The sequence below is a fragment of the Ixodes scapularis genome, unplaced genomic scaffold (assembly GCF_016920785.2).
Source record: "Ixodes scapularis isolate PalLabHiFi unplaced genomic scaffold, ASM1692078v2 PGA_scaffold4__175_contigs__length_147842914, whole genome shotgun sequence".
Taxonomy (NCBI): Eukaryota; Metazoa; Arthropoda; class Arachnida; order Ixodida; family Ixodidae; genus Ixodes; species Ixodes scapularis.
The window spans coordinates 83,911,228-83,935,532 of record NW_024609879.1 but is presented as its reverse complement, the minus strand read 5'-3'; the positions used below and the strand labels follow the sequence as shown (position 1 = coordinate 83,935,532).

The window sequence follows — 24,305 nt, the reverse complement described above, 5'->3', positions numbered from 1 at the left end:
AGAAAATATAAATATATTAATGAACTGACATTTGATGAACACTAGGCCTTGGTGGGTGTTGGCTCAAAAATAAATTTTGGTTTAGCTTTCGACGGAGGCTTATTCGCGAACCCAGCGACCTATAGGGGGTGCCACCACCAAACAAACATGGCGGCTGAGTCCAGGTCGCGTCAGCTCAGCCGGGCCGCCTGAACAGGTGGCGCGTTCAATTTAACTGATATTCTTTTGTTTAATGCCCAATTTTATAGGTATTTGAAATTAGACGGTTAAGTGTAGCCGGTGCACATAAACTTGCAAAGCATAGTTTTGTTTTCCCGGTGTTTTCTTGTTCTTTTTATGTCAAACTTTCGTTTCAGAGATTCCGTTCAAAACCGAAACTGTGGACTCCGGAGAGACGGTAATAAACTAATCAGTTTTGATTATCTAAGGAAAACGGCGATGACTACAGAATTGTTCCAACGAAAGTAATTTTCAGCTAACTCGCATGTCTCGACCATGTGACTTATCTGTCCGCGAAATCGAGCTTTTGTGCGTATCCGCGTTTAAGAAACAGCTCCAGTCGTCTGCTCTCTCAACAACACAGGCTGCAGGAAAATTACGAAAATTAAGCAAGCGCTTCTTGAGCCAAGGACCATGTTAACCCGCCGGCGCCCCACTAAGCAGCTGATACTCGTATTTCAATTCAGGTTTTAGTAGCAATCAAGAAGTCATTTTGACGAGCGGGTCATGTATTATATTACGTACTATGGGGTTCCACTAAAGCGATATTAGTATATTCTTTGGGTTGAAATATGAGCGTAATTGACTAGCTATTAGGTGAACTGCTGAATAAAAGTATGTTTGACAGACAGAGAGATACTACTTAAACTTAGCCAAATGGTTTTAGCCGGCAGCACGGAGACAAACTGAAGAGAGTCTTCATCGGAGGTTCACACAGAACCTCTCTGCATTGAACTTTGCTTCGAATCCTAAACGGAGAAATTTAGTATTTTTTGTGGCCGGTCAACCTGAGCAATGTGGACGTATATTGCTGCTGGCTCCGACGGGGGTATAATCTAAATATTGGAGGCGCAATGGATCAAAATGTCGTGACAGCTTCTAACGTTGCGAGACTCGTCCCCCACCTTTTGAAAACAGATAATTTCTCTCATTCATCATTTGCAGCGAGCAGGTTTTCCTGAATCAAGTAATTGCGAAATCAGCCTAACCCCTTCAGTGTGGTTCAGAGACATTTTCGGCGAAAAGCAGGCAAGATGAATAGCCAACGCACCGACCGGCGTGGGTGGCTCAAACTTGAAGCTAACCAAACACAACCAAACTCAAGAAAAGCAGCTATCGAACGTTCCCATTCACTTGACTGCAAGATTGGTGTTCCCTCCAGTGAAATGCCTCGTCTGTCGTCCTCAGTCCACTGTTCTACATCCTTATAAAGAAACCACTCATCAGTTACCAAGCAGTCGTCACTTTGAATGTGATTCGAGCCAGACAAGAAATCGAAACGTTTTTCGTGATTCCTCCCCATCCAAGAAATCGAAAGCACGCGACCGTGTGTTGTGGAGTAAACGGGCTTTCAAACACGTGATGGAAGGACCTACTGAGCCTTCACCACACTAATAAATACTCAGGAAAATTTAAGACATTTCCGAACTTTCGTAAAATTACACTGTTCGCCACCGCGCCGACAACGCGTGTCCGCGAAAGCCACCAGAGACGCGGAGGGGCGCGGAGCGACCTGGTCCGGCTGGTTCCCGGTTTTCCCGCTTGGTGGCGTCCGTTTTGCTGGAGTCGCCGAGAAGGCGCCGTGTAACCGAGCTTTCGGTTGTATGTCAAACGATCCCCAGGTGGTCGAAATTAATCCTCAGTCCTCCGCTGGGGCGTGCCAGATGCCCGTCGTAGGTTTGGCACATAAAACCCCCAAATTTGGTTTAGCTTTATCTTTTTATTCAAATAACACTGTTCTCAAACTGTATTCTGTCACCAATGATATTGCCACATTTCTGCAGAGGTTCCTGCAATCCGTCATTTATTCATTAAAACCGAAACCTTGGGTTTTATTTTCCAAATCTGACCCCATATATCGTGTGCCTAATGACTGCCTTAAAAATAATTGTATACCTGATTTGCAGGAGCATCTCTTCACAATATTTCCAACCTTCCAAGTCATCAACGCTTCGGTGAAGGTGCAATCAAAATGCTGTGCAACATTTGCAGGCATCTCTGCTTGCACCATTTCATTACTAATTAAATGTTGCCTAGAGATGACAATTTTGCGCTGCCGAACCCTCCCTGAGCCTCCTCTGGCTCCACAACTAAAAAACTTTCCATGCAGGTTACAATATCTGCTGCGCATAGCAAATACACCTCAAAAGGTGTGAGCGTTTTGGCGTGCGCATACGTTTTCAACGAGTACATGAACCAAGCAAACAGTGTGACTTATCCCCTTATCTCCTCACTCCTGTCTCCTCTCCCGTTTTGCTTTTGAGAGATTTTGGACTGGCATCAACAGTAGAGCCCTTGAGTTAGGCCTTCAGTCGGTACAGCATGTGAGTGGCTACGTCCGTACCCACATGTGCATGCTGCAAGGCTTTGTCCAAGGATGGGAGCAGAGGGCAGTAATAATTTAAAACGAGTGTGCTGGTGAATGGATACGAATACATGAAAGGATAAAACATTGAGGATTGGGACGGAAACAGAACTTCTTCTGAAAGAATGGAAACAGAACTTCTTTGAAAGGAGTTCTGTTTCTGTTCCCGTCCTCGGTGTTTTATCCTTTCACATATTCGTATCAGTAGAAGGGGTGGCTTTTTCCCGGCAGTAAATGTCTCAAGGTGGACTAGAAGGCAAGGAATAACCTCCCTTTCCATCCAGCAAAGGTACTCTACAGCACAAGCCGTGCTCTGTATGGACAGCCCTTGACACCTTTGGTAACAATCTAGTGACTCTAGCTGGTTGTGATGAAGTCGTGTTGCCACTCTTGCATTGATCACTTCACTTATAGACCATTCCATTTAGCGCTCTCTGGGCGGCACCATTTTGTCAGTGCCGTATATTGGGAGAGTTTGGCCAGTGGGTGTGGCGACGAAGGCGCCAGAGAGGAGAAAAGTAAATGAAAGGGAGGAGAGCGCCAAAGGAGCAAGAGAGAAAGAAGGGAGCAGAGAGGAGACGACCGCCATTTTTTAGCAACGCTGTCGGAGGCTGGTCGGAGAAGAGCACTGCTGAGGCTACGCGTCGTCTGCTACGGGCCGACTTCTTTTTCACCTGAATAAACGTTTGTGGCCATACGCCGAAAAATCTTCATTTATTAGCTTTTTAACCCACCAAGCAATAACAGAATGTCACTTTCTTGCCAGAGCCAGCGATATAAAAGGCAATAATCGAGATTTAGATGCCGATCCCACGCATTCTGCCGGGAGAATGATCGAAGATGGCGGCCCTCCCCACTCGGGTGGGAGCAGCCGGGAGTTCACGCGCATGCGCTCATGCCTCTTGCTCTACGCCGCGTGCTAATTGGCTCACTTGGGAGGAGAACGTTAGGGCGGCGAGATCATAGACTGACCAAACTCTCCCCATATACGGCTCTGCATTTGTTCGACAGCAGCGCCCTCTCCATACATCCGGGAAATTCAGTGGGTTCGGCGGGGTAAAACAAGAGAGAGGGCATGCGCCCGACTCCGCTAGCAGACGACAAACCGGGAGGTTCCCATTCTCCATCTTTGGGCTGTATCGGCGGGCTGTACGGAACATCGAACTCTCGCTCGTGGCTGCCGTTATGAAGTGGTTCGCGTTCTTAGAATAGTTATGGCTAGTCCAAAATCAGCCTAGAGCTCTCTGTTGTTCTACTTCGGTAAATGATCAACTGACGTATCTTTTTTCCGTTATTTACATAGCAGTTGAGTCAGTCGGCAGTACTACCCTCAACTACTGCCTGTATTGCGGCAGGAGAGCACGTTTTTTTATTATTTCAGACATCCACTCGTTGTCGCTAAAGGCCTACACCAGTACGAAATTTGTATAGTAAAAAAGGTACAGCCACGGGATTCACTTTTCGCCGGAGAGACCGGCCAGTCTGACAGAGTTTTCCCTTTTTTTTATTATTTGCACGCAAATAACAGCGCAATCGGACTCTGTTAGACTTTTTTATCTAGCATAGTAATACACGATAACTGGCATACCAAAATCTGTACATCTGCGCTTGAAATTCCTAAAATGACGCGATTTTAAACAGAGTTTGTGCGCCAGCCATATGCTAGGTACTGCCCACTCGGCAGAGCAGGCGACATGCAGGTGAGAGGGGGTGGGCATTTTTTTCTCTTTTTACCCTCTCTGCTATGACCCTAATGGAACGGTCTATAGAAGGCGAAGAAATACCTGTGCAGTCATTACATTCTTTTTCTGCAAAGGTGTTGTTTCTTTTTGTGGTGCATGGTTAGCCGATGGCTATTCTCGAAAAAATAGACTTTTAGCATATGATTAAATATCGCAAAACATATCATCGTATGTGCCTATAAGCCTTTGTGCTACTTATCAGGGAGCCGGTATTTGTTTGCAACAGGAGTGGGCACGACGCTTGTGCAGAAACCAGATTTGTGTGAAGCAGAACGTTGGTGCATGTTCCATGCCAAAAGCAGCGTCACTGAGGTCGCATGACACCAAGGCTGCAAGCTAATGTATATGCTTGTAAGGGCATAGAAATATTTTTGGTCCAAAGCTATATTCATTACTGCACTCGTTCTGACGCCAGCTCACTGGTTATGCCTTTGGTAAAGAGAAATAGAAACTTTGGAGTTTCATCAATTTATATAGCTCTCTATAAAAGCCTTAGCAAGAAGATGTCTGATGAATAGCATGGAAGCGCTTAAATTGTAATTGTTTAGTTTTGCATGAATAGTACATGATGCATATTGGAACATGTTACGACATCAGTGTCTCCGAATTCAACTTGATGTGCCACCTGTTCTCAGCAGGACCCACCTCGGGCACCACTGGCAAAGAAGAAAAGGGCTAGTGGAAGTCTCCCCATCAGCGAGAGGACAAACACCAATGCCATTTTCGTCTTTACTCTTATTGCGAGAGATTTGGCATCACCACACATGAAAGGATGTGTTTGGAGGAAATAATATATTAAAGTGCAGTATGTACTTCTGGGTGAGCAGTCGAGCATGCAATCAACTTGGTAAGTCTCGGAATAATTCATAAGGGAGAGCAGTGGTACCAGTGTTAGACCAGTGGAGCTGATCTACGTTTGAATCGGACGAGATGCCAGCCTTCAGGGAAACCATCTATTGTAATATCATGAAAGGTATAGCCCACGAAAAATCGGATGACAATAAGGAGTGGGCTAAAGTTTGATGTGCCATAAAGCAAAAGTTGAAGAAATGCTACGTAGTTTTAGATATGGTGACTCTTGAAGCTTGTGGCTGCAGGAAGGGTCAATAAACCAAAGACTGTCCTTCCCAGTCCGCAATGTTTGCTTATATCCCGCTGTAATTAAGTTACACCGTTTTTTCCGAGGTCAGCATTGGCTAGGGTCCTGCAATTACTGGAAGTGGGCTATCTTGCAGTGTTTCTGAAGAAAATGGCAAATCCTGAAAAAAATAGGTATGGGCTATCTTTGGGGGGTGGGGCACCTGTCAAGACATTACAATACTAGTACCTGGAGACGCCATTTGTACTGAATTCAAGCTTCTCCATATGTCTTTTAGCTCTCGATAAACTTTGGGTTTATATATATGTCAGCAGTTTTGGATACATGTTTTCATAATTAATCTTGTAAAATTTTTTTTTTTGAAAAGTAAGCAAGGCTACGGTGTTCCTTACAAAGCTATTTATGCTCTTAATATAGAAGTTGGCGCTTGGCAAAGCATGGCCAGTGAAGTTGTTCACGAGAGAAAAGGGACTCTAAAACTGGTCCATTATTTTATTTGTTAACACAAATCGGTTGCAATGGCTACTTTGTGCAAACGCTCACCTCAAGGTTACATGCATTCTTCATGTGTACTGCATGACGGTGTGCACTACTATGTAAAACGGTCTATTACAGCCCCACATGTAAATGCAGTGTCACTCAAGAGAATATTGCTTGGCCGTTTTAGAAACATTGTAAGATTGGTCTTTTAGATACATGTCAAAATATTTTCATTCCAGAGATTATTTTCTGCAGTATCCTTGTCATCGTAGGTTTTTCTTTTTAGATACATGTAAAAATGCCTTGCTTGAGGGTGTTACAGAAGCTGAGTTCCGCCGTGCACTCGTGGTTTTTAAATTGCTTAAATAGGGGGATTCAATTTTCTGCTTTTTTTTTTTTTTTTTAGAAAAGTGAAATATATGTGTTCATGTATTGTTTTATTTGCATTGATGAATTGTTTTCGTGCAGATGCCTAACTCTAATAGATTCTCAAGTGTGCTTTACTTTTTCCTAGAAAATTCAGCGAAATGAAAAACTGCTATTGATGTGTTCTTAAAAAAAATATGACATGGTAAAAAAAAAAAAAAAAAGCGCTTACAATTCTTTGTAGTGCCAAGTTGGACCACAGGTCCTAGAAGAATTGGAGGATATGCCCCTCCTCTCGCTTTATGCCCTCCCCTCCTCCTCTCCTGCTCCCGTCCCATTTAACAAAAAATTTGCGCTAAATTTAGTGGGAAATTTTTCTGCTAGGTCTACGGGGGAAATTTTCCGCTAAATTCAGCGAAGAAATTTTCCCAATAAATTTAGCGGGAAAATTTTATCACTAAATTGAGCTGGGAAATTATTCCACTGAATTTAGCGGTAAAATTTTTTCACTAAATTTAGCGGGGAAATTTTTTCACAAAATTTAGCGGGGACATTTTTTCACAAAATTAGCAGTGAAGTTTTCCTTCTAAATTCAGCAAGGAATTTTTTTCTACTAAATATACAGCTTTCCGAGAAACACGACCCCAGTGGCAACAAACCGTTTTTGAGCCCATTCACTGGGTTTGAGGCCAAACTCTCATGGCGTCCCTGCTAACCCTAACCGAGTGGACTGTGATTTTCGATAGGTGCAGCCTGCTTAGGTGCAGTTTGAAACTCTGCTGGTGGCTAAATTCTCGTCTTTTCTCACTGCAGTTTGTGTTTCATCGTGTATGTATTTTCCCGAGCACATTGCTGTGCGAAAGAACGAATGCAACTAGAATGTTGTCGTTTTTTTTTTTACTATAAGTTTTGACGTCTCCGCTCAATTAGCGGCGTGTCAAACAACAAAGCGCTTAGCTGTCGGAAGTAAATTACAACAGAAGATAGCCGAAAGGCACGCATTTTTCACGCTTACAAATAATGTATTTACCAATGGACAGGACACGGACATGCAATTTAGCTAGTGTTAACATTCAAACGATATATTGTACATATTACACAATGCAGCGTTATCTGAAGAGAATTTATTTGAGAAAGATCTCGCAGTCACAGTTGACGACAGGCACATCGTGACGATCGGAGGCAATCCAAGATGGCTTCATATTTGGGGCGCATTTTGGCAAGAGCTTCCTTTTTTCACACCAGCTCCAAGGCAAAGGAATAAACGTGACCCCCGTTTTCCACCCCAACCCATACAACTATTTTTGGAGATGACTGATGACTGTATGTGGATTATCTCTGGAAGGGGCATTGTTCGCAAAATTGCGTCTAGGGTTGTTCGACATCCTTTCCCTCCGTCGTTCCCCGTGAATGTCGAGCAGAAACATGAGTGGCCAACACTTACCAGACCTATTTTTCACAGTGGAAGATAACACAGAAGATAACACTGAAGATAACACAGAAGATAACACTGCATGCATCAGAAAAATTAAGTGGAAGCTTTCAAGAGGGGCCAGAAAACGTTGAATGCAAAACGGCAAAACGTAGGTAGAGAATCGCACTCAGTGGGTTTTCACAGTCCTAGAGTGGCAGAAAATTTCTAGCTGATAGAGGGTGCAAGAGTCACACCAGCTGCATCAGCATCAGCAACATGGCGGCGGCCTAGGAGTGTTTTTTTATTTAGCAGAGAAATATTTCTGCTAAACTTAGCGGGGAACTTTTTCCACTAGATATAACGAGAAAATTTTGCAGCTAGATTTAGCAGAGAGTTTTTTTATCTTAATTTAGCAGGGAAAGTTTTCCATTAAATTTAGTGAACAATTTTTTTCCGCTAAATATTGCAGGAAAATTTTTCCGCTAAATTTAGTGGAAAATTTTTCTGCTAAATTAAGGAGGGAATTTTTTCCGCTAAATATAGCAGGGAATTTTTTCCACCATATTTAGCGGGGAAATTTTCTTGCTAAATTTAGTAGGGAAGTTTTTATGCTAAATTTAGCGGGGAAATTTTCCCGCTCAATTTTGTGAGGAATTTTTTCCGCTAAATTTAGCGGGAAAATTTTACCCTTGTGACGTCGCGTGTGACATCGTTATCAGAAGCGTCCCATTTCTTAGGCACCCGTTTCCAAGTTGAACGGCGACGCCGCTCAACTTGGAAACGGGTGCCTAAGAGCTGTGCTGTAAAAGATTTTAGCATAAGTACTGTCAGTGCCATGAGAGGTCCTGAGTCAGGCTATATGAAGACTAGTCTTGTTTGTTTTACTTGTGACTGTTTTTGTGGGCACCCCTCTTACCACTTTTTTTTTTGCTACCATATGCCTTGGGTGTTCATGTCAGTGTGCCATGTTCGGGGTGTTAAAAAGCGTTCAAATGCTTGCCTCACACGAGCGACAGTAAATTTGCAATTTCTCTTCTGAACCTCGCAGGTCGATGCTGGCAACCATTGGAAGATCTGGCAAATGGCCCATTGTTGCTTTGCTGGCCAACTCGCCTTTTGGGATCTTGCATTTTCTGTGCAATGTTCTTATACCAGTCCAGCATCATTGAAATGAGTGTCTCATAGCATAAAATGGATCTCAGTTATTTAGATGCAGACAAGCACTCGACCTACCTGATTGCATTCACCACCACTTCATTTGTGCAAAATAAAACAAGTGTGTTACAAGTGTAAACCGAACTCGCTTCCAACCGGCCAACGTTCGTCGGCGGCAAGAAGCGGAAGCGTGACAGACGCAGTTCGGTTCCAACACAACACCAACTGAGGGAGCCGTGTGGCCCCCTGTTTAATAAAGAGCCGCACTTCCAGACATCAGGCCACCAGGGGACCTTGTGGCGCTACATGCTAGCCAGGAATATAACAAAGTGTGATGCAGTTGTCTTGCAACACATGCTCTTGTCTGGAGCTTGACGCTACAAGATGTTAGCTGTTTGTTTTAATTGCATTCTTGCACTGGAAGCAGTGCTTGCTTACTCGAGTAGCTTGTGATTTTTCATACGTTTAAAGTGACACGTCACTGTATGGTACCTTCAGAGAAGTATAGCATTCACTGCAGCCTTTTATGTCGTAGCAATTCCGAAGCCCAAAAACAAGGCTCTTTTTGTTGCTCATGGCTATTAGGATGTGAGATGAGCTGCTTCAATGAATGATAAAGTACACGAAAATTTGTTGCATGAATTGGCAATGCTCATCAGTTTTTTTTATTAACTTAAAGTGTGATACAGTGATGTGATTGCTGCTCCAAGGAACTAACCCTGCTACTTTTTGCCATAATACGGGTAATCTGCGCCCATCCTGCGCAAAACAAAAAAAAAATTCGGTCGACTTTTTAAACCAAAACTAAATTGAGTACCGTAAATGAGCATGCCTCTGTTATGTGGTGCAAGCGGCTGCCCGACACAAAATATGCTGCATCATTTGTCCATCTGCTCTTGCATAGTTTTCTGCCGTCTCGCGTTTCGCGCTCTCGTCGTCTCGAGGGTCTCGTCTCGCGTCTCTTTTTTAAACATTTTCAGCGACAGCCGCTGGTGTGTGCGGACGCTGCGACGCTAGCGTGCCGGCTACCAGCCATGCCGTCATGCTGTGAAACGAAAAAAACCATGAATTTGCTCGGCGGGAGTTACTTTGTGAGCTGAGACACTTGCGCTGAACCTGCACAGCGCGCTTGTTTGTCTCGAGTTCAGTCGTTTCACAAAGTGCTCCAAGAAGTTTTTTACCCTGGCTCGCAATGCCTTGCATGGATGCGCTCAAATTTTTTTTTTTTTTGTGTTTAGTTTGTACATTGTTTGAAAGCCTGGCAAGCACATTTTGCATACAATTCTGAGAATCGGTTGGCGACGGAGCGGAGTGGTAGGGTTTCGGTTTCGATCAAACAGCCCTTGTCTCCGCCCGTTTGCTTACTTTTGACAAAAATCTGGCATGTAGGCAACCATTAAACAGTGGCAAGCGGTTTTTCGGAATTGCTCGGCAACATTTACAGCAATGCACACTTGTGGGATGTCTCAGCAGTAAAAACACAAGCAGCGAGTTCTGTCACAACACGTCGCATCAGTGCACAACACAAAAGTGCCCGTCGTTTGTACTGCACTTAAAACGAATATTCTTATTTTTCTAAGAATATCTTCTCCAAAAGGCACTTTGCTGCTCCAAAACACTGTTTTGGTTGGTCCAAAAGCCACTTTTGCTGCTCCAAAACATTGTTTTGGCTGTTCGAACAAGCAGTTCAAAGAGGAGTCGAACTGCTTGTTTTGTGTGCGATACTTTCTGATGAAGGCAGTGCAAACTTGTCAGACTTGTCTAATGTTTGCACCTTGACATTGGAATTTTGTTGTCTTTGACTTTCCTTGTCTTGTTTCTCTGATCTCCCCAACAGTACCGGTCGAAGCAGCCTTCCCGGACGATGGCGACAGCGAGAGCGACTCCTCTTCCCGAAGAAGCGGACTGGTTGAGTTGCAGCCCACGACGCGGCCACGATATGAGGGCATGTACCACTGCGAGTTCTGCCCTTACTCCAGTCATAATCTTTGTGATGTCACCAAGCACGAAAGGAGACACACTGGAGAGAAGCCTTTCCACTGCTCTGTCTGCGAGAGAGCGTTTGCTGTAGTCAGTATCTTACAAAATCACATGAGAACTCACACGGGTGAGAAACCATTCTGTTGCGAAATTTGCCAGAAGGCGTTCGCCAGAAACGAGGGCCTGACGATTCACAAAAGATTACATACGGGCGAGAAACCGTACAAGTGTGGCACCTGTGAGAAAGAATTTTCACATAAATCCGGCTTGTTGTGTCACGAGAGAACCCACAGTGGGGAGCGGCCTTACAAGTGTGATGCCTGTGGGAAAACGTATATACAGCGTTGCCATTTAAATAGCCACCGGAAACAAGTGCACGAGTGAGGGATCTGTGTCATGCAATATCTGGAGTTATGGAAGAATTTTTTCATGTTTCACCTTGCACTTCACTGTCTGTCTGTTGTTTGTTTAAATGAAATTCTGAAATGGAGGCACATTCATCATCTGTAAACATTATCAGTTACAATTAGGCAACAGCTGTGGTACTGCTATATAGCATTTTAGTTTAATACGCTTTGGCAGCTTTTAAAAAGCTTTGTGATAATTTTTGTTTTATGAAGTATAGAGCTACTTTTAATTGTTAACTTTGAATTAATTGCATTCCGGCTTAGTAAGGCACCTTGAATTCTATGTCTAGATTTTGTGATGACATTTTGAAAAGTGATTTTTCTGAAGTTATCTGGATTTCATGTATTGTTAACCTAGTTCTTTGATTCTCCTCCGTTCTTTGTGGATTCAGTGAATCGCGAATAAACTGCTTTCCTCTACAAGGCGTTGCTTTACTGCCTCACTGCTGTTGATGAGATTTCTACGAGCAACGGGCAATACCAATGTAAGCTTTGATTTCAACCATGCTTCGTAGAATAAAACGTAGGGTAATAAGAAACATTCGTAGGGTAATGTAGGGTTTTCTGAACGCTGCCGTGGGGTATTTTCAAAATATAGGTTGGCAACACTGGCCGTGCGCCGTTTTGACGGCTGCGATGGCGGCAGACGACGGGTGCCTCTGTTTAGAACTGTTGTTCACGGTACCGGCGAATCTGTCCTGCTTCTAAAGAAAAATCGTTTACCGATCAAAGCAATTAGGATACCTTCCGGACGACACGCCCGACCACCGAGCTGATGCGCACGAAGACGTCGCCCGAGTTGTCCCCCCTTCTCCTGGCTGACGACATCGCTCGTCTGACGAACACGAATTGGCAAGAGCTCGAAAAACGTGCAAACGTCGCGGCTTACGGCTTGTTTCGTAAACGCAGCCCACGCGCATGACTTCCCCGATAACCCGAGTGTTCGAGGTACCGGGTGGCGTACCGGGTGTCTGCATCGGGCAACCTGACGGGAGGAAAAGAAGTAACTCACCTGCGCCCTAAAATTACGCTGACCGAAAACATGGTGAGACCTCCTCTCTGCCTCACCTTGTTTTTCCTGTCTTTGTTTTTATTCCCCAACTGCAGGAGTTGATTCCTTAGGCACGGGGGAGAAGGCTAATCCGGTTATACCATGTGTGACGGCCAGTGCGCGTGTCTAGCTTGTCGCCATAGTTTTGTGGGGCGTCACTGCTTTGGTTGGACAATTGACGTAACAGTATTTCAGGAAGCTCTGGGAACATCCGCCAGGTGCAATTTGGTAGTTGTCCGATTGGTATTGATGGCGGTGGCCTGTAATAAGGCGGAGCCTCCGGGGCAATAACGGGGGCGCGCGTTAACCCATCCGCCGCGCTGCGCGCTTTACGCAGCTTCGCGGCGACAGTCTGAAGCGGCTCATTACAAAAAATGTGAACCCACATGTGTGTGTGTATTGGCCCACACGTAAACGCCGCTTCGCGGCGCCCAACTATTCGCTAAAGTATCATTCGGTGAACCGCCCCCTCAGGAGGCTCCGCCTTATTACAGGCCAGCGACATCAACACCGTCCGATTCAATTTAAATAAAAATTTTGTGTCTTTGAGCAGAATGTCCGTGCCTCTGTGGGTCTGCCACAACGTAGTTAACATTTAAACAAAAGGTGCTAAAATCAGGTTCCTAGTTTTTACAGCGAAGCTGTATACCTCTACCAGCCAGGGAAATTTTCGTGTCGTCGTTGTAAGCAAAAAAAACTCGGGCGAACAATTGAAAGCAAAACACCATATCAGGCATACAGCTCAGTTTCCGTTAAAAAAAAAAAAAAAAAAAAAAAAAAAAAAAACAAGCATCAAAATTACATGATGCATGATAAGGCGCGTGTGACCAATAGGAACACCCTCCCACGCGTTCGGGTAAAGATTAGGTTTGCAGCTGCTTCGAAAGGGGTTGACGTCATTCAAAGCCCTCGTGTGAAGTGCCAACCGCATAATGGATGATAACGGCGCCTGCTGTTGCGGCGACGGCAGCTTGAACGTGAGGGGTGACGTCACTAGCCTTTCATATATAAAAGAAGAACCCGCCTATACCCTGTTTCACCTTACGTCCGGACGCAGCGGATGCTACGAGCTATCTTAGCCAATCCTGTTCTGTGGACGTGGCCTGTGATAGGCTTTCCGCGCGTCACTGTGCCCCCTCTCCAAGGTCACGTCACACTCACACGGCCTCCGAATGGCTGCGATGACTGGTAACATCCGCTGCTCTTAAACGTAAGATGAAACGGAGTATAGCAACTGGTTTCATTGTTGCTGCAGCACCGCAATGAATAGGCCACTCATAGTTAGGACTCCCAAATAGCAGCGTGAATACCAGGAGCGGCAAGGGAAACAAAACGGGAGTACGACCAGCGGCGGTTTGCTGCGACCGGCAACGGCATTTCGTATAGTGCAGTAGGCAATTGTTGCAGGTGATACCACAGCTTTGCTGACCAACCACCTTCAGAGCGTGGATTGGAGCCCCAACTTTTTTTTATTACTCTTTGCTCAGGTAAGTTAATTTATTTTTATTTAATATTTTGATGCACAAAATGCTCTTTTTTTGGCGACCCGTGTACAAAATGTTAGTGCAAAGCGTTAAGGAACCGATTTATGCGGTCCCTTCGAAGGGCTAACAGTCACTTCAACTTGCGTTGTACGTTGCGCCGCGATCGGGACAATGGTTACTGGCGACAAATACCGGCCGGCCGATGCAATTTGAGTGAATGAGTCTTTGCCAGTTTTCATTTCTTTTTCTTTGGCAGCCGGGCAGCATTTCAACGACATTGGTGCAACAAACGGCTCTTTCATAACCTCCACGTTGCGTGTTGCTTGCAAAAGCCAGTATCCGCTACTTCTGGGAAACTCTTTTCAGTAGTCATTGTGCTCGTGACAAAACTGGATCTCAGATATCTAGAATACCTCTTTCCAAGCCAGCAACCGTCCCAGGCAGCACAGGGAATTTTCGAGTTCCATTCAGGCGTAAAACATTGTGTCTTTTTTCTATGCACTGCGACGAAACCCGTAAAAACCATCTGGTTGGCACTGTGCTCACGGATGGCCCAACACAAACCAGAAGCGTGAAAGTTTTTTTGAGACAAGCACCTGAAAGCAGATGAGAGCGTGTGTGTCTGTACTTCCTTGTCTCTGCGTGTTTTTCTGGCGCCTACCTACGTGAAAAGAACAGGGTTTTTTTAGGCTTAAATTTTCATCCTGAAACCCACACTCGTGAAATTCGAGCACAATGAATGCACCACCATGCACCCCTTTTATAACAAATTATTTTATGCCCGAATAGTGCTCTGAAACACACTGTAGACTGGTTGCCAAAGATTTAGGCACAACCCATCTTTTTTTTTATATATAGATCGGGATTTGTAGATTAACATCTCCTATTCGAGTTTGGTAAATGTCACTAGCTTTTCTCGAATGTAAGAAGGCTTAGCAATCTTTTGGTTGTTCGTGCCTGCTCCCCTGCCCATGAAGCTAACCTAACTGTTGTGCATGTCCCAGTAATTACACAGGTGCTTCAGTCGAGTATGTGCCACATAGATTTTACATGCTGCTTTCTACTTGTAGGAACATTGGACCGTGACGGCATCGGGAATCAATCTCTTTAATCACGCGCTCGCCAGAGCGTGAGCAGTCGGTGTGATGCTCGCACTCCGAGCGAAAAAGAAAATGAAGTAAATAACAAAGTTCTTTTTCAGTCAGGCTTGCTGGGCCACCACACTACCGTTCCATGGCGATCACCAGTCGCGTCGCTATATGGTGAGTGCCCCCTCTTTTTTTCTTCTGGGTCCTCTTTTTTTTTTTTGGGGGGGGGGGGGGGGGGGAAGGGAAGGGGGAAGGGGGAAGGGGTTTCAGAGGGAATAATAATAATTGCATGTACCGTACACACAAGTAGGTTGCATTGCTTTTGCCTTGTCTGATGCATGCTATCCTTAAATTTGTATGTTATGTATGAGGAGAGCTTAGAGTGAATAAAGCACTTTCAACTTGAAGTTTAATGGTCCGAGCATACTGGACACAAATATAAATCTAGCTGGCTTCAAGTGTTTGCATGATTTCTGGGGTGTCAACTATTACATCCCTGGATTACCTAAACTGCAGTTGTATATCAGATTCGAATATTGGTTGAATTAGGATATTCCCGAGTTCTTCGATTTGTGCTTAGAAAGTCTTGCAGGTGCTCTTCGTCTTGGCATATCGGTGAGCATACTTACATCTTCTTTTCGAAATGAAATTGATGCACATTCTCTCGTTCGAACTGGGGGTTTTTGTCCTCGAACACGTCGTAGACTACATGTAGGTAACTTTCGACCATTTCTCTCCTGTACAAAAACAAAATAGCATCTGCCCATACAGGTACTTCTCTAGGGAAGTCCTCACGTGCATCAATAGCTTCGTTCTGCTACGCTTCCAGAAATTAAAAGGAAAAAGCCATAAATAATGCATGAAATCTTGCATCTGAAACACGCAAACGTAGGTGCCTACATCAGAGTTTGTCAGAAACAACTGCAGTCAAAAATAAAAGTTTTGCGGTTTCATTTTAATAATGTTAGATTGCATCCTTTTTGAAAGGTAACCCACAGAAGTTTTGGCATATTTAGCTGAGAAAAACAGCTCGGTGATATCGATCAAGCTCGATGATCACATAGTTGAAAAAAATGAGGAAATACTGGACATGTTTAACAAGTTTTTCTCGACGGTGTACACAAACGACAAACGCTTCATGCTGTACGATGGCAACTCTCAGTTGCCATTGTACAGCATGAAGCGTATCATAATCCCAGAGGTTGTAATGTCTATGGCGGGACTTTTCGATTGCCTGCTTCGGCTCTACGCCAAAAGGTCCTGCGCAATGGATGAGATGCCAAAGATATGTCTGCGCAGGTACGCCAAATGGTACTCCAAATTTTTTTATGTCATTTACACATGTAGTCCTGATGCTGGAGTGGTACCCAATGAGTGGAAAAATGCCTGGGTTGTTCCAGCGTAAAAATCTGGCATTGCCTCGGATGTGCAAAATTACAGGCTAATCTCGTTATGTTCAAGTGGCAGTGTTATTGAATATTTGTTATGCACCCACCTAACAATCTTTCTGGAAGCAAGCAGCTTCAGCAGGGATCAACACGGCCTATCGGCAGTCGCACAACCCTCACACACATTCCACATACTAGCAAAAATACTTGACGAAAACATTGTTGGAATTAAGGGCCTTATGAATACATTGAAACCATAGCAGCACAACCAAAATCTTGGCATTTGGATGAAATAAGCAAAGCTATAAAATATCAGAGTTTATTTATAGCGAGCCTACTGCATAAAAGTTGGCACTTGGTAAAAGCACTGCTATAATGCGGTTGATGCGACCAATAACACGAAAGTGTGTCGACCAATAACGCGAAAGTGTGTATTTGTAAACAAATCTGTTGCAATAAGCCGGGGCGCAAGCCCTTGCGGTGGGATGCCGCGAGGGAAGTCAACCCCACCTGCCCGTGGTGCGCCCTGCCAGCTTGTGTGCTGCAACGGAGGCTGTGGCGGCTATTCCTCTACTGAGGGGTGGGCCCCCTGACAGGGGTCTGCCCTTGGGAAAAAGGGAAAAGCAAATATCACTACGGCGGCGGTTGTTGGTGCAGGGATGCCCTCGACCGTCGTCGACCCACTGGTGTTGATCTTGGGTGGCCCTTCGCGGAGTCCTTTCCTTTTCTTGGTCTTTCCTTGGTTGTTTCTTGGTGTGGCCCAGTTTTCTCTAAGTACAGTTCTCAATTGGCTTTTTGGTGAAATTCTCACACGACACAAGGAGCCAATTCATTTATACCGCATTGGCTTTAAATCGGCTGTGCCCATTGAGGCGGTACTGATTGAGGCAATTTTTAGTTTTCAAATTTTTTACTAGCCTCACCTTATCAAATGTTGCAATGGGCCCTTTTGCAAATGCTGACCCCTACGTCCCACACATTCTTCATGTACACTGCATGAGTGCGTGTGTTACTTTGTAGAACTGTCCATCACAGCCCCAGATGTAACTACAGTGTCATAGGTGATGCATGCAAGAGAACATTGCTTGGCCGTCTTTTAAAGACTTGCTTGCGAATGTCAAGTAAATTTTTCATTCCATATTTCTTTCTGCTGGAATGCACACTGGAATGCCAGTTGCCAGTTACTATGAAAGGAAATTCCAGAAAATTTGCATTTCTCAAACAACAAAAAAAAAGATGATGGAAAAAAATCTTTTTTTATATACTGTGAACGACTTATTTTTTGCGGGCTCAATATTTCGCGATTTAGGTCAAAGCTGAAATCTTAGAATCATTCGCGGGTTCTAATTTTTGCGACGCGGCGGGATCTCAATATAGATTCCGACGTGTTTACATTTTACCCGATTTGTTCGCGGGACCTATTTTTCGCGAACTATAGGCGATTCCCGAAATTCGCGAAAATTTGGTCCTCGCGAACATTAAGTCGTTTACAGTATTTACCTTGTTTTGCTAATTACAATTTTTCATAATAAAGGAACATAAAAATGCAAAATCCATGTTCATAGTAACCATCTTCATAAAATTTTGGCTTATAAGCCACAAATATTAAGTCTCTATAGTTTCATACGGAGACAATGGTTTTATTAAAATGCCCTTGAAAAGAAAACCTTTTTCTTAATGCCTGGTTGGGGCATGTGTGTAAAAAAATCAGGGTATCGAAGCGAACCCGAACCCTGAATTGAAAACCGGAAAAAAACGTTATTTTCGCGCGAACCGAAGTTGACCCGGAACTAAATCATTTTTTTGCTCCGGAGCGGAACCGATATGTTTCCTATGCGGTCTTAGGTTCATACGCGAAGGCAGGTTGTGTGAAAAGTGCGTGGCGAAAAACACAGTAACCTTAAAAGTAAACCAAAGAATGAAAGAAAAGCAAATATTTTTGTGCAAATCGGAGTTGAGTTGGACCGAAATAATTATTTTTTCGTTCCTGGGCAAAACTGATCAATCATTCTTGCAGTGTTTCGTTCATGTGGGAAGTCAAAAAGAGAGAAAAAGAAAAGGCAGCGGAAAGCTCTATAACGTTCCATTATCAGGTTTTCAGAGAACGGTCGTCTTCATAATTTATAAAGCTCGTCTCGAGAACTCAAACGAAATGAGCACAGTAACGATAAATTCTCCGAGATTTCTGGTCTTACGTATTCCTTTAACAAATGCCCACGTTCGTCCTAACCTTTTCATGGGGACCGGAAGTGGCTTATTAAAAAAAATTTAACGCCAGAACATAGCCAATTTGTACGTCAGCAAAAGTGACCAATAAATGAGCCTGTTTGGTCGCAAAATGGCGAGTTGGGCTAGTTGGTTTTTCATCTCGGACTGAACACAGAAAAAGAAACCTCTTTTTGTCCTTGTTTTTTTTAGCGTTCAGTTTAAACTTTTTTTTTGTTTTCAATTTTTTAGAGTTGTGTGCAATTTACTTTAAACGCCTTGATTTCATTGTACAACTGATCCGATAAGAAAGCGATACAAAGGCCGGTGGATATTTGATAACCTGCGCTAGTTGCCATACTGTGGCGCATCAAATCTGCTTTTAAAATAACTCGGCGAATTTAATAATGTGTCCGAAATGAAAGTCTAGCACCGGGAAGGGGAGGGGGGATTCAATCAACAGTTACAGCTACAGAAAACAGCTTCAATCTGTGGTAGCAGAAACAGCAAAGACCAAACCGTTTTCTCTGAAACACAAGCATCAAGGCGCACAGCTCTTCTGAGCATTGCTAGACAAGGAGCCGCGGCTTTCAAGGGACGCTAACGTGTTGCAGTTTTGGGAGGAGAGAAGAGAACGCCATTTAGAACTCTACCCGTTGGCGCAAGTAGCCCTGGAAGTGTCTGCGACCCAGGTCAGCGTGCAGCGAGCCTTTTCTGCACTGAAGTTCATTCTGTCGTCTCAGAGGTGTCATCTTTCTCCGGATATGCTTCTCCGGTCAGCTGCCTGACATTGAACAGCGCTTTTACCCACGTCCCGAGGTGCCCCAGCACTAGCTCGTTCGTTCCACACAGTAATGTGAGACTTTGCTTTTTATATGCGACACTTTTATAAAATATTTATAGTTTATCTTTTGCTGCCGTCAATTTTTTTGTAGCATACGAGTACGAACCGGTTTGAACCTGTATTTTTTCACTCCGGAGTTGAACCGGAGCTGAACCATTTTCCCTGAACCGGAACGAAAAACGTTCCAGTTTGACACCCTGAAAAAAAATTAATTTTACGCAAAAAAATTTTTTAGAGCAATATTGATGGCGAGAGATTTATTTGAAAATCTGCGCGCAAAGTCCATGACGTCACCGAACGCTCATTCTCTCTCTCCACCTCAATGTAAAGGCGAAGCCGATCCACCGCTCTTCCATGCGCCCGAAATACCGAGAGAAAACAAGGGGAAAGGAGGTGACAACCGACTAAATGGCATCTTGCGCCGTCAATATTGCTCTTAAAATTTTTTTTTTTTTTTATTGAAATTTATTTTTTGACACACATGTCCTAACCAGGCTGTTTAAAAAAACTTTTTTCTTTTCAGCGGCTCTTTAAGGTGGGATTTATGCCAAAACGTGGATTGGAGAAAAACTCAAAGTGTTTGAAACTCTACCTTTTCTTTCGCATTAGTGAACTGAAAATAGTTTACAAAAAAAAAAAATAACTTTGCACTGTAAACAAATGAAACTTTCTGGGAATACTCTCTAAATATTGGCAGATGTAAATGGAGCATTTTTCAATATCAACTTTTTTATCTGGGTAGTTTTCTCCCTTAATATGCAACAATTCAATTTCAGCTTTTTCTCTGAAAAGTGAAATTTGTGTTTTCATTTATTGTTTTGTTTACATTGACAAAACGTTTTCTGATCACGCCTGTTACCAATTTTTCTTTTTGCTTTGATCTGCTTTCGGTGTTTATTTCAGTGTGCCGTTTTTAGAGTATTAAAAAGCAGCTAAAGACTTACCTCACACAAGCGGCAGTATATTTGCTCATCATTCTCTTCTCAACGTTGCAGGTACACTCTGGCAACTGTCGCAAGGTGCGGCAAATGGCACATTGTTGCGTTGCAGGGAGACTTCTTCCGACTTGCCAACTCAACTTTTGGGAGCATGCATCCTTTGTGCAGTGTTCTTGCTTATCCCAGTTCAGCATCATTGAATCAAAATCAGCGTCTCCTATTGCACCGGACGGATCCCAGTTATTTAGATTAGCACAACTAGTCGACCAATGTGATAATACTTAAAAAACAAGCGAGCTGGTGATGATTCATGGTAATGAAACCCGAGACTCAGGAACACAGAAGGGGACGAGCACAACACAACGTCTCAACAGTTTGACACATTGTGTTGTGTTCGTCCCCTTCTGTGTTTCTGAGTCTAGGGTTTTATTACCATGAATCAACCAATGTGATTGCATTCACCCCCACTTCATTTGTGCAAACAAAACCAGTGTGATGTGGTTGTCTTGCAGCGCTTCCTCTTGCCTGGTGTTTTAGACAACAAGATGTCAGCCAGTGGCGTCACAAGGGGTGGGGGGAAAGGTGGCAGACCGCCCCGGGTGCAGCACGCGGGGGGGCAGTCGCGGCGGCCACGCGAGAGCAGGGGTGGGGGGGCGCGGGAGGAGGGGGTCGCGGCGGGCTGCCACCTTGGGTGCCGCTGACCCTCGTGACGCCACTCATGTCAGCCATTGTGGTTTTTTAACCACATTCTTTCACTGGAAACAGTGCGTGGATACTCAAGTAGTGTGTGATTTTTCATTGATGTAGTGATATTGACTGTACAGTGACCTTTTCGAGAACATTATTAAAAAGGACAGAATTTAAAGCCTACATTCTATCTTCACTGCTGCCTTATATTTCATGGCAATTCCCAGGTCCAGAGATTAGGCTCTTTTATTGTTCTTTGATGCTATTAAGATGCGGGATGAGCTTATTCATTGAAAGATAAACCGCACATGGAAATTGTTTGCATGAATGGGCTATGCTCATTCAAAGTGTGATGTTACTTTCATGTAATAACAACCTTACAGCTTTTCTTAATACTTGAAGTGTTCTTATTTGCCGAGTTTGTCTTCTTTGTTCTGGAATGAACAGGTGTCGGTACGCTTGTTTGTGTGTGCTAGTTCCTGCTGGACTCAATGCAGACTTGACAAGTTTGTCAAATGCTTGCGTGTTGGCATTGGGCTTTAATTATCATTGACTCTCTTTGTTTTTTGCGTTTCACCAATAGTGCGGGGCGAAGCAGCCTTCTTGGAAGATGAAGACTACTTCTCTTGCCCTACAGGGGAACCGGTCGAGTCGCAACCCATGACGTGGCCACGACGTGGGATCCTGTTTCACTGCGAGTTCTGCCCTTACACCAGTCTTTATCAAATCGATGTCACCAGGCACGAAAGGACACACACAGGAGAGAAGCCTTTCCGCTGCTCTGTCTGCGAGATGGCATTTGCTCAAATCGGTAACTTACAGACTCACATGAGGACTCATACGGGGGAGAAACCATTTCGCTGCGAGGTTTGCCAGAAGGCGTTCACCAGACCTTATGTCCTGAGGATTCACAAAAGACTCCATACGGGCGAGAAACCATACCAGTGTGGCACCTGCGAGAGAGAATTTGCACAGAGATATAACTGGTTGCGTCATGAGAGAACCCACAGAGGGGAACAGCCTTAGAAGTGTTAAGTCTGCAGGAAAACGTTTAACTGCATGGTTAATTTAAGTGGGCATAGAAACAAGAATGCACACGTGAGGAATCTGTGCCAGCGAATTTCTTGAGGTCGTTCGTGTGGAAGAGTTTTCATGTTTTAGCGTGTGCTTCACTGCCTGTATTGTGTTTGTTCACCTGATGTTGAGAAACAGGGATATTCATCAGTTATAAACATTATCAGTTGCAGTTAGGCAACAGCTGCAGTGCTGCTGAGTAGCATTTCTTTTTCTTTGGGAGGTGGGGGTTTCAATGGTTTTATTGAATAAAGTTTTGCAGCTTTTAACTTTGGATTATTTTTGTTTTACGACGTATAGAGCTCCTTTTAAGTGTTCATTTTGATTGGATGAGGAGCATTGCAGCTGCAATTGCAATTTTTCTATTTTTATGTATTGTGGTTCTATAACTAATAGTGTATACTCCTGCAAATTTTTATTGCAATATCTGAAATGAGAAATAATAATAATAAAAAACATTACGTAAGTCAGCGACGCAAAATCGCATGTTTTTGAAATGGGAAACTTCTGTTTCCTATTTTCAAACTTCTGTAGCTTTGCACCGGTATGCCCTGGAATGATAATCATACTCTCGTTGGAAAAAGCATTTCTTCACGGTTTCAGTACAATAAATATCTTTGTTCGAGAGTAAACTCTATTCGGGCAAAAACACTATCGAAGTCTAGCTTTCATGTAGGAGTGGCTGTGCATATGGCCAAGAATCAAAAAGCCCACCCGGATTGAACACAAAACTGACTGAAACCAGCATTCGGTTATAGAAACTCGGGTGGGTTCGTCTGCTTTGTATTTTAATGATGCCTGCCATGCCCAGACTTGCTGATGTTGGATTGTGTATTGCAAGCATACCCAATTCCTAATGTTAACAATGTAATAAAGTAACTCATTGGAAAAGGAACATGTGTAGCTAACGTCTTGGTTATCGTTGTACTGTACAGAAATAGAAACGAAATCTTGCAAGTTGTTAAAGGGATACTGAACCAGACAATGTAGTGTCCCGAAAAAGTGGCGCTCGACCTTTCTACGAGCCAACGGGACAATGAATGTCCACATGCCGACAACAAAATGACACTCGCAGAAAGCTTTTTAAGCTCAGCAAAGCCATGCTGGAGATTAGGTGTAAGCAGAAAGCACCGCCTATGCTCTTGGAGCCTTTTCGTTGCCACCACCACCACCAGTCAAATCAAATGTAGTGGTGTGGAAACTTAAAAACAGGTTTTTCTCAGTTTCACTTCTTTTGCAGCAGCTTTCGTTTTACGAAATCTATCCTTTCAATGAATCGCTGAATGTATTCTTTGCTGCGGATGTTTCTGAACCGAAATTTAAATGAAATGAAATTTAAATTAAAAAAAAAATAACAAGACTCCACCATTCAACATGGAAAGATCGTTGTTGACGTTACTTCCCTCTCTCTGGTCGCCGTGGGTCAAGGCCCTGGGTCCTGGGAGTTCAAAAAGCGCAACATAGAGCCCCTGGAGTTGGCTGGAGTCCGGGCATTCGAACGACACGCCCTGCATTCTTCTGTGCTGAAAGGCCCATACCGAAACTGAAACCTAAATCCTGCTACACGTGTCCAGTTTCTAGGCATTCTACAAAAAGCACATACACACAGGGGGGTAAAGGTGGGTGAGGAGGAGTGGCAAATCCCGTGCGCCGATACCCGGGGTCCCGAGTGAAAGATCGCAAAAGAGAGCGTCAGAACACGAGAGAAAGAAAGCAACGTTGCCATGGTAAACGCGAAGAGTGAAAACTCTCGGCAATATAAACAATGATAATTTAACGTTGTAAACTAAATTCTGAGCTATTCTAACGCTTATAAAAAGCAATAAAGTCATTACGCTGCATTAACTTCCCTTCTGTCGAAATCTCGGAAATCTGGTGGTTGCGCAGTTTCGTATTCCTCAATCGCGCCCAGACGCGCCCACCGGCGAAGCCGGGTATATGGTTTAGTTTAGCGTTAACGCGAGGCCGTACATCTGCGCGCTATGCAAAAAGAAAGCTTCGAAAGGAACGCGAGTATCTTTCCACCGGTAAGTTCGTGGATTGTTGAAGTTCACGAAACTGCTCTGATGATGTAACCGTGTTTAAACCCCGAGGGTCTGCCTGCATGATCCGCCGCTTGCGGCAGCCAGAATGTATGGGAAAATGGCGGACCTTTTCCTCTAGAGTTAGTATGTATGATCTCTATGCATACACATTACTTTTATGGCCGGCTTTTGGGTCGACCCGGTCGACGCAACGCTAAACGTTGCGTCGACCCAAAACGTCATATCCGGTTTTTTACAACGCATGGGTCGCAAAGCTTTTACATACTATATTGCT

General features: G+C 44.0%; 1 protein-coding gene and 1 pseudogene across 1 annotated transcript; both read left to right on the top strand.

The window, feature by feature from the left end:
- Positions 1–10,456: 10,456 nt before the first annotated feature.
- LOC120844497 lies at positions 10,457–11,644 on the top strand (annotated as a pseudogene).
- Positions 11,645–14,757: 3,113 nt separating this feature from the next.
- Positions 14,758–22,348, top strand: LOC115325698 (zinc finger protein 782). The gene is made up of 4 exons (XM_029986402.4): positions 14,758–14,765; positions 14,900–15,024; positions 20,283–20,306; positions 21,496–22,348. Exons 1-4 carry the CDS (start codon positions 14,758–14,760, stop codon positions 21,936–21,938), a joined length of 600 nt encoding a protein of 199 aa, XP_029842262.4. The 3' UTR covers positions 21,939–22,348.
- Positions 22,349–24,305: the final 1,957 nt, after the last annotated feature.

Excerpts from the sequence above, each read along its gene's own strand:
- LOC115325698 (XM_029986402.4), top strand. Across the intron at positions 15,025-20,282 it reads ACCAGTCGCGTCGCTATATG|GTACACTCTGGCAACTGTCG; the intron begins GTGAGTGCCCCC and ends TCAACGTTGCAG. Across the intron at positions 20,307-21,495 it reads ACTCTGGCAACTGTCGCAAG|TGCGGGGCGAAGCAGCCTTC; the intron begins GTGCGGCAAATG and ends TTTCACCAATAG.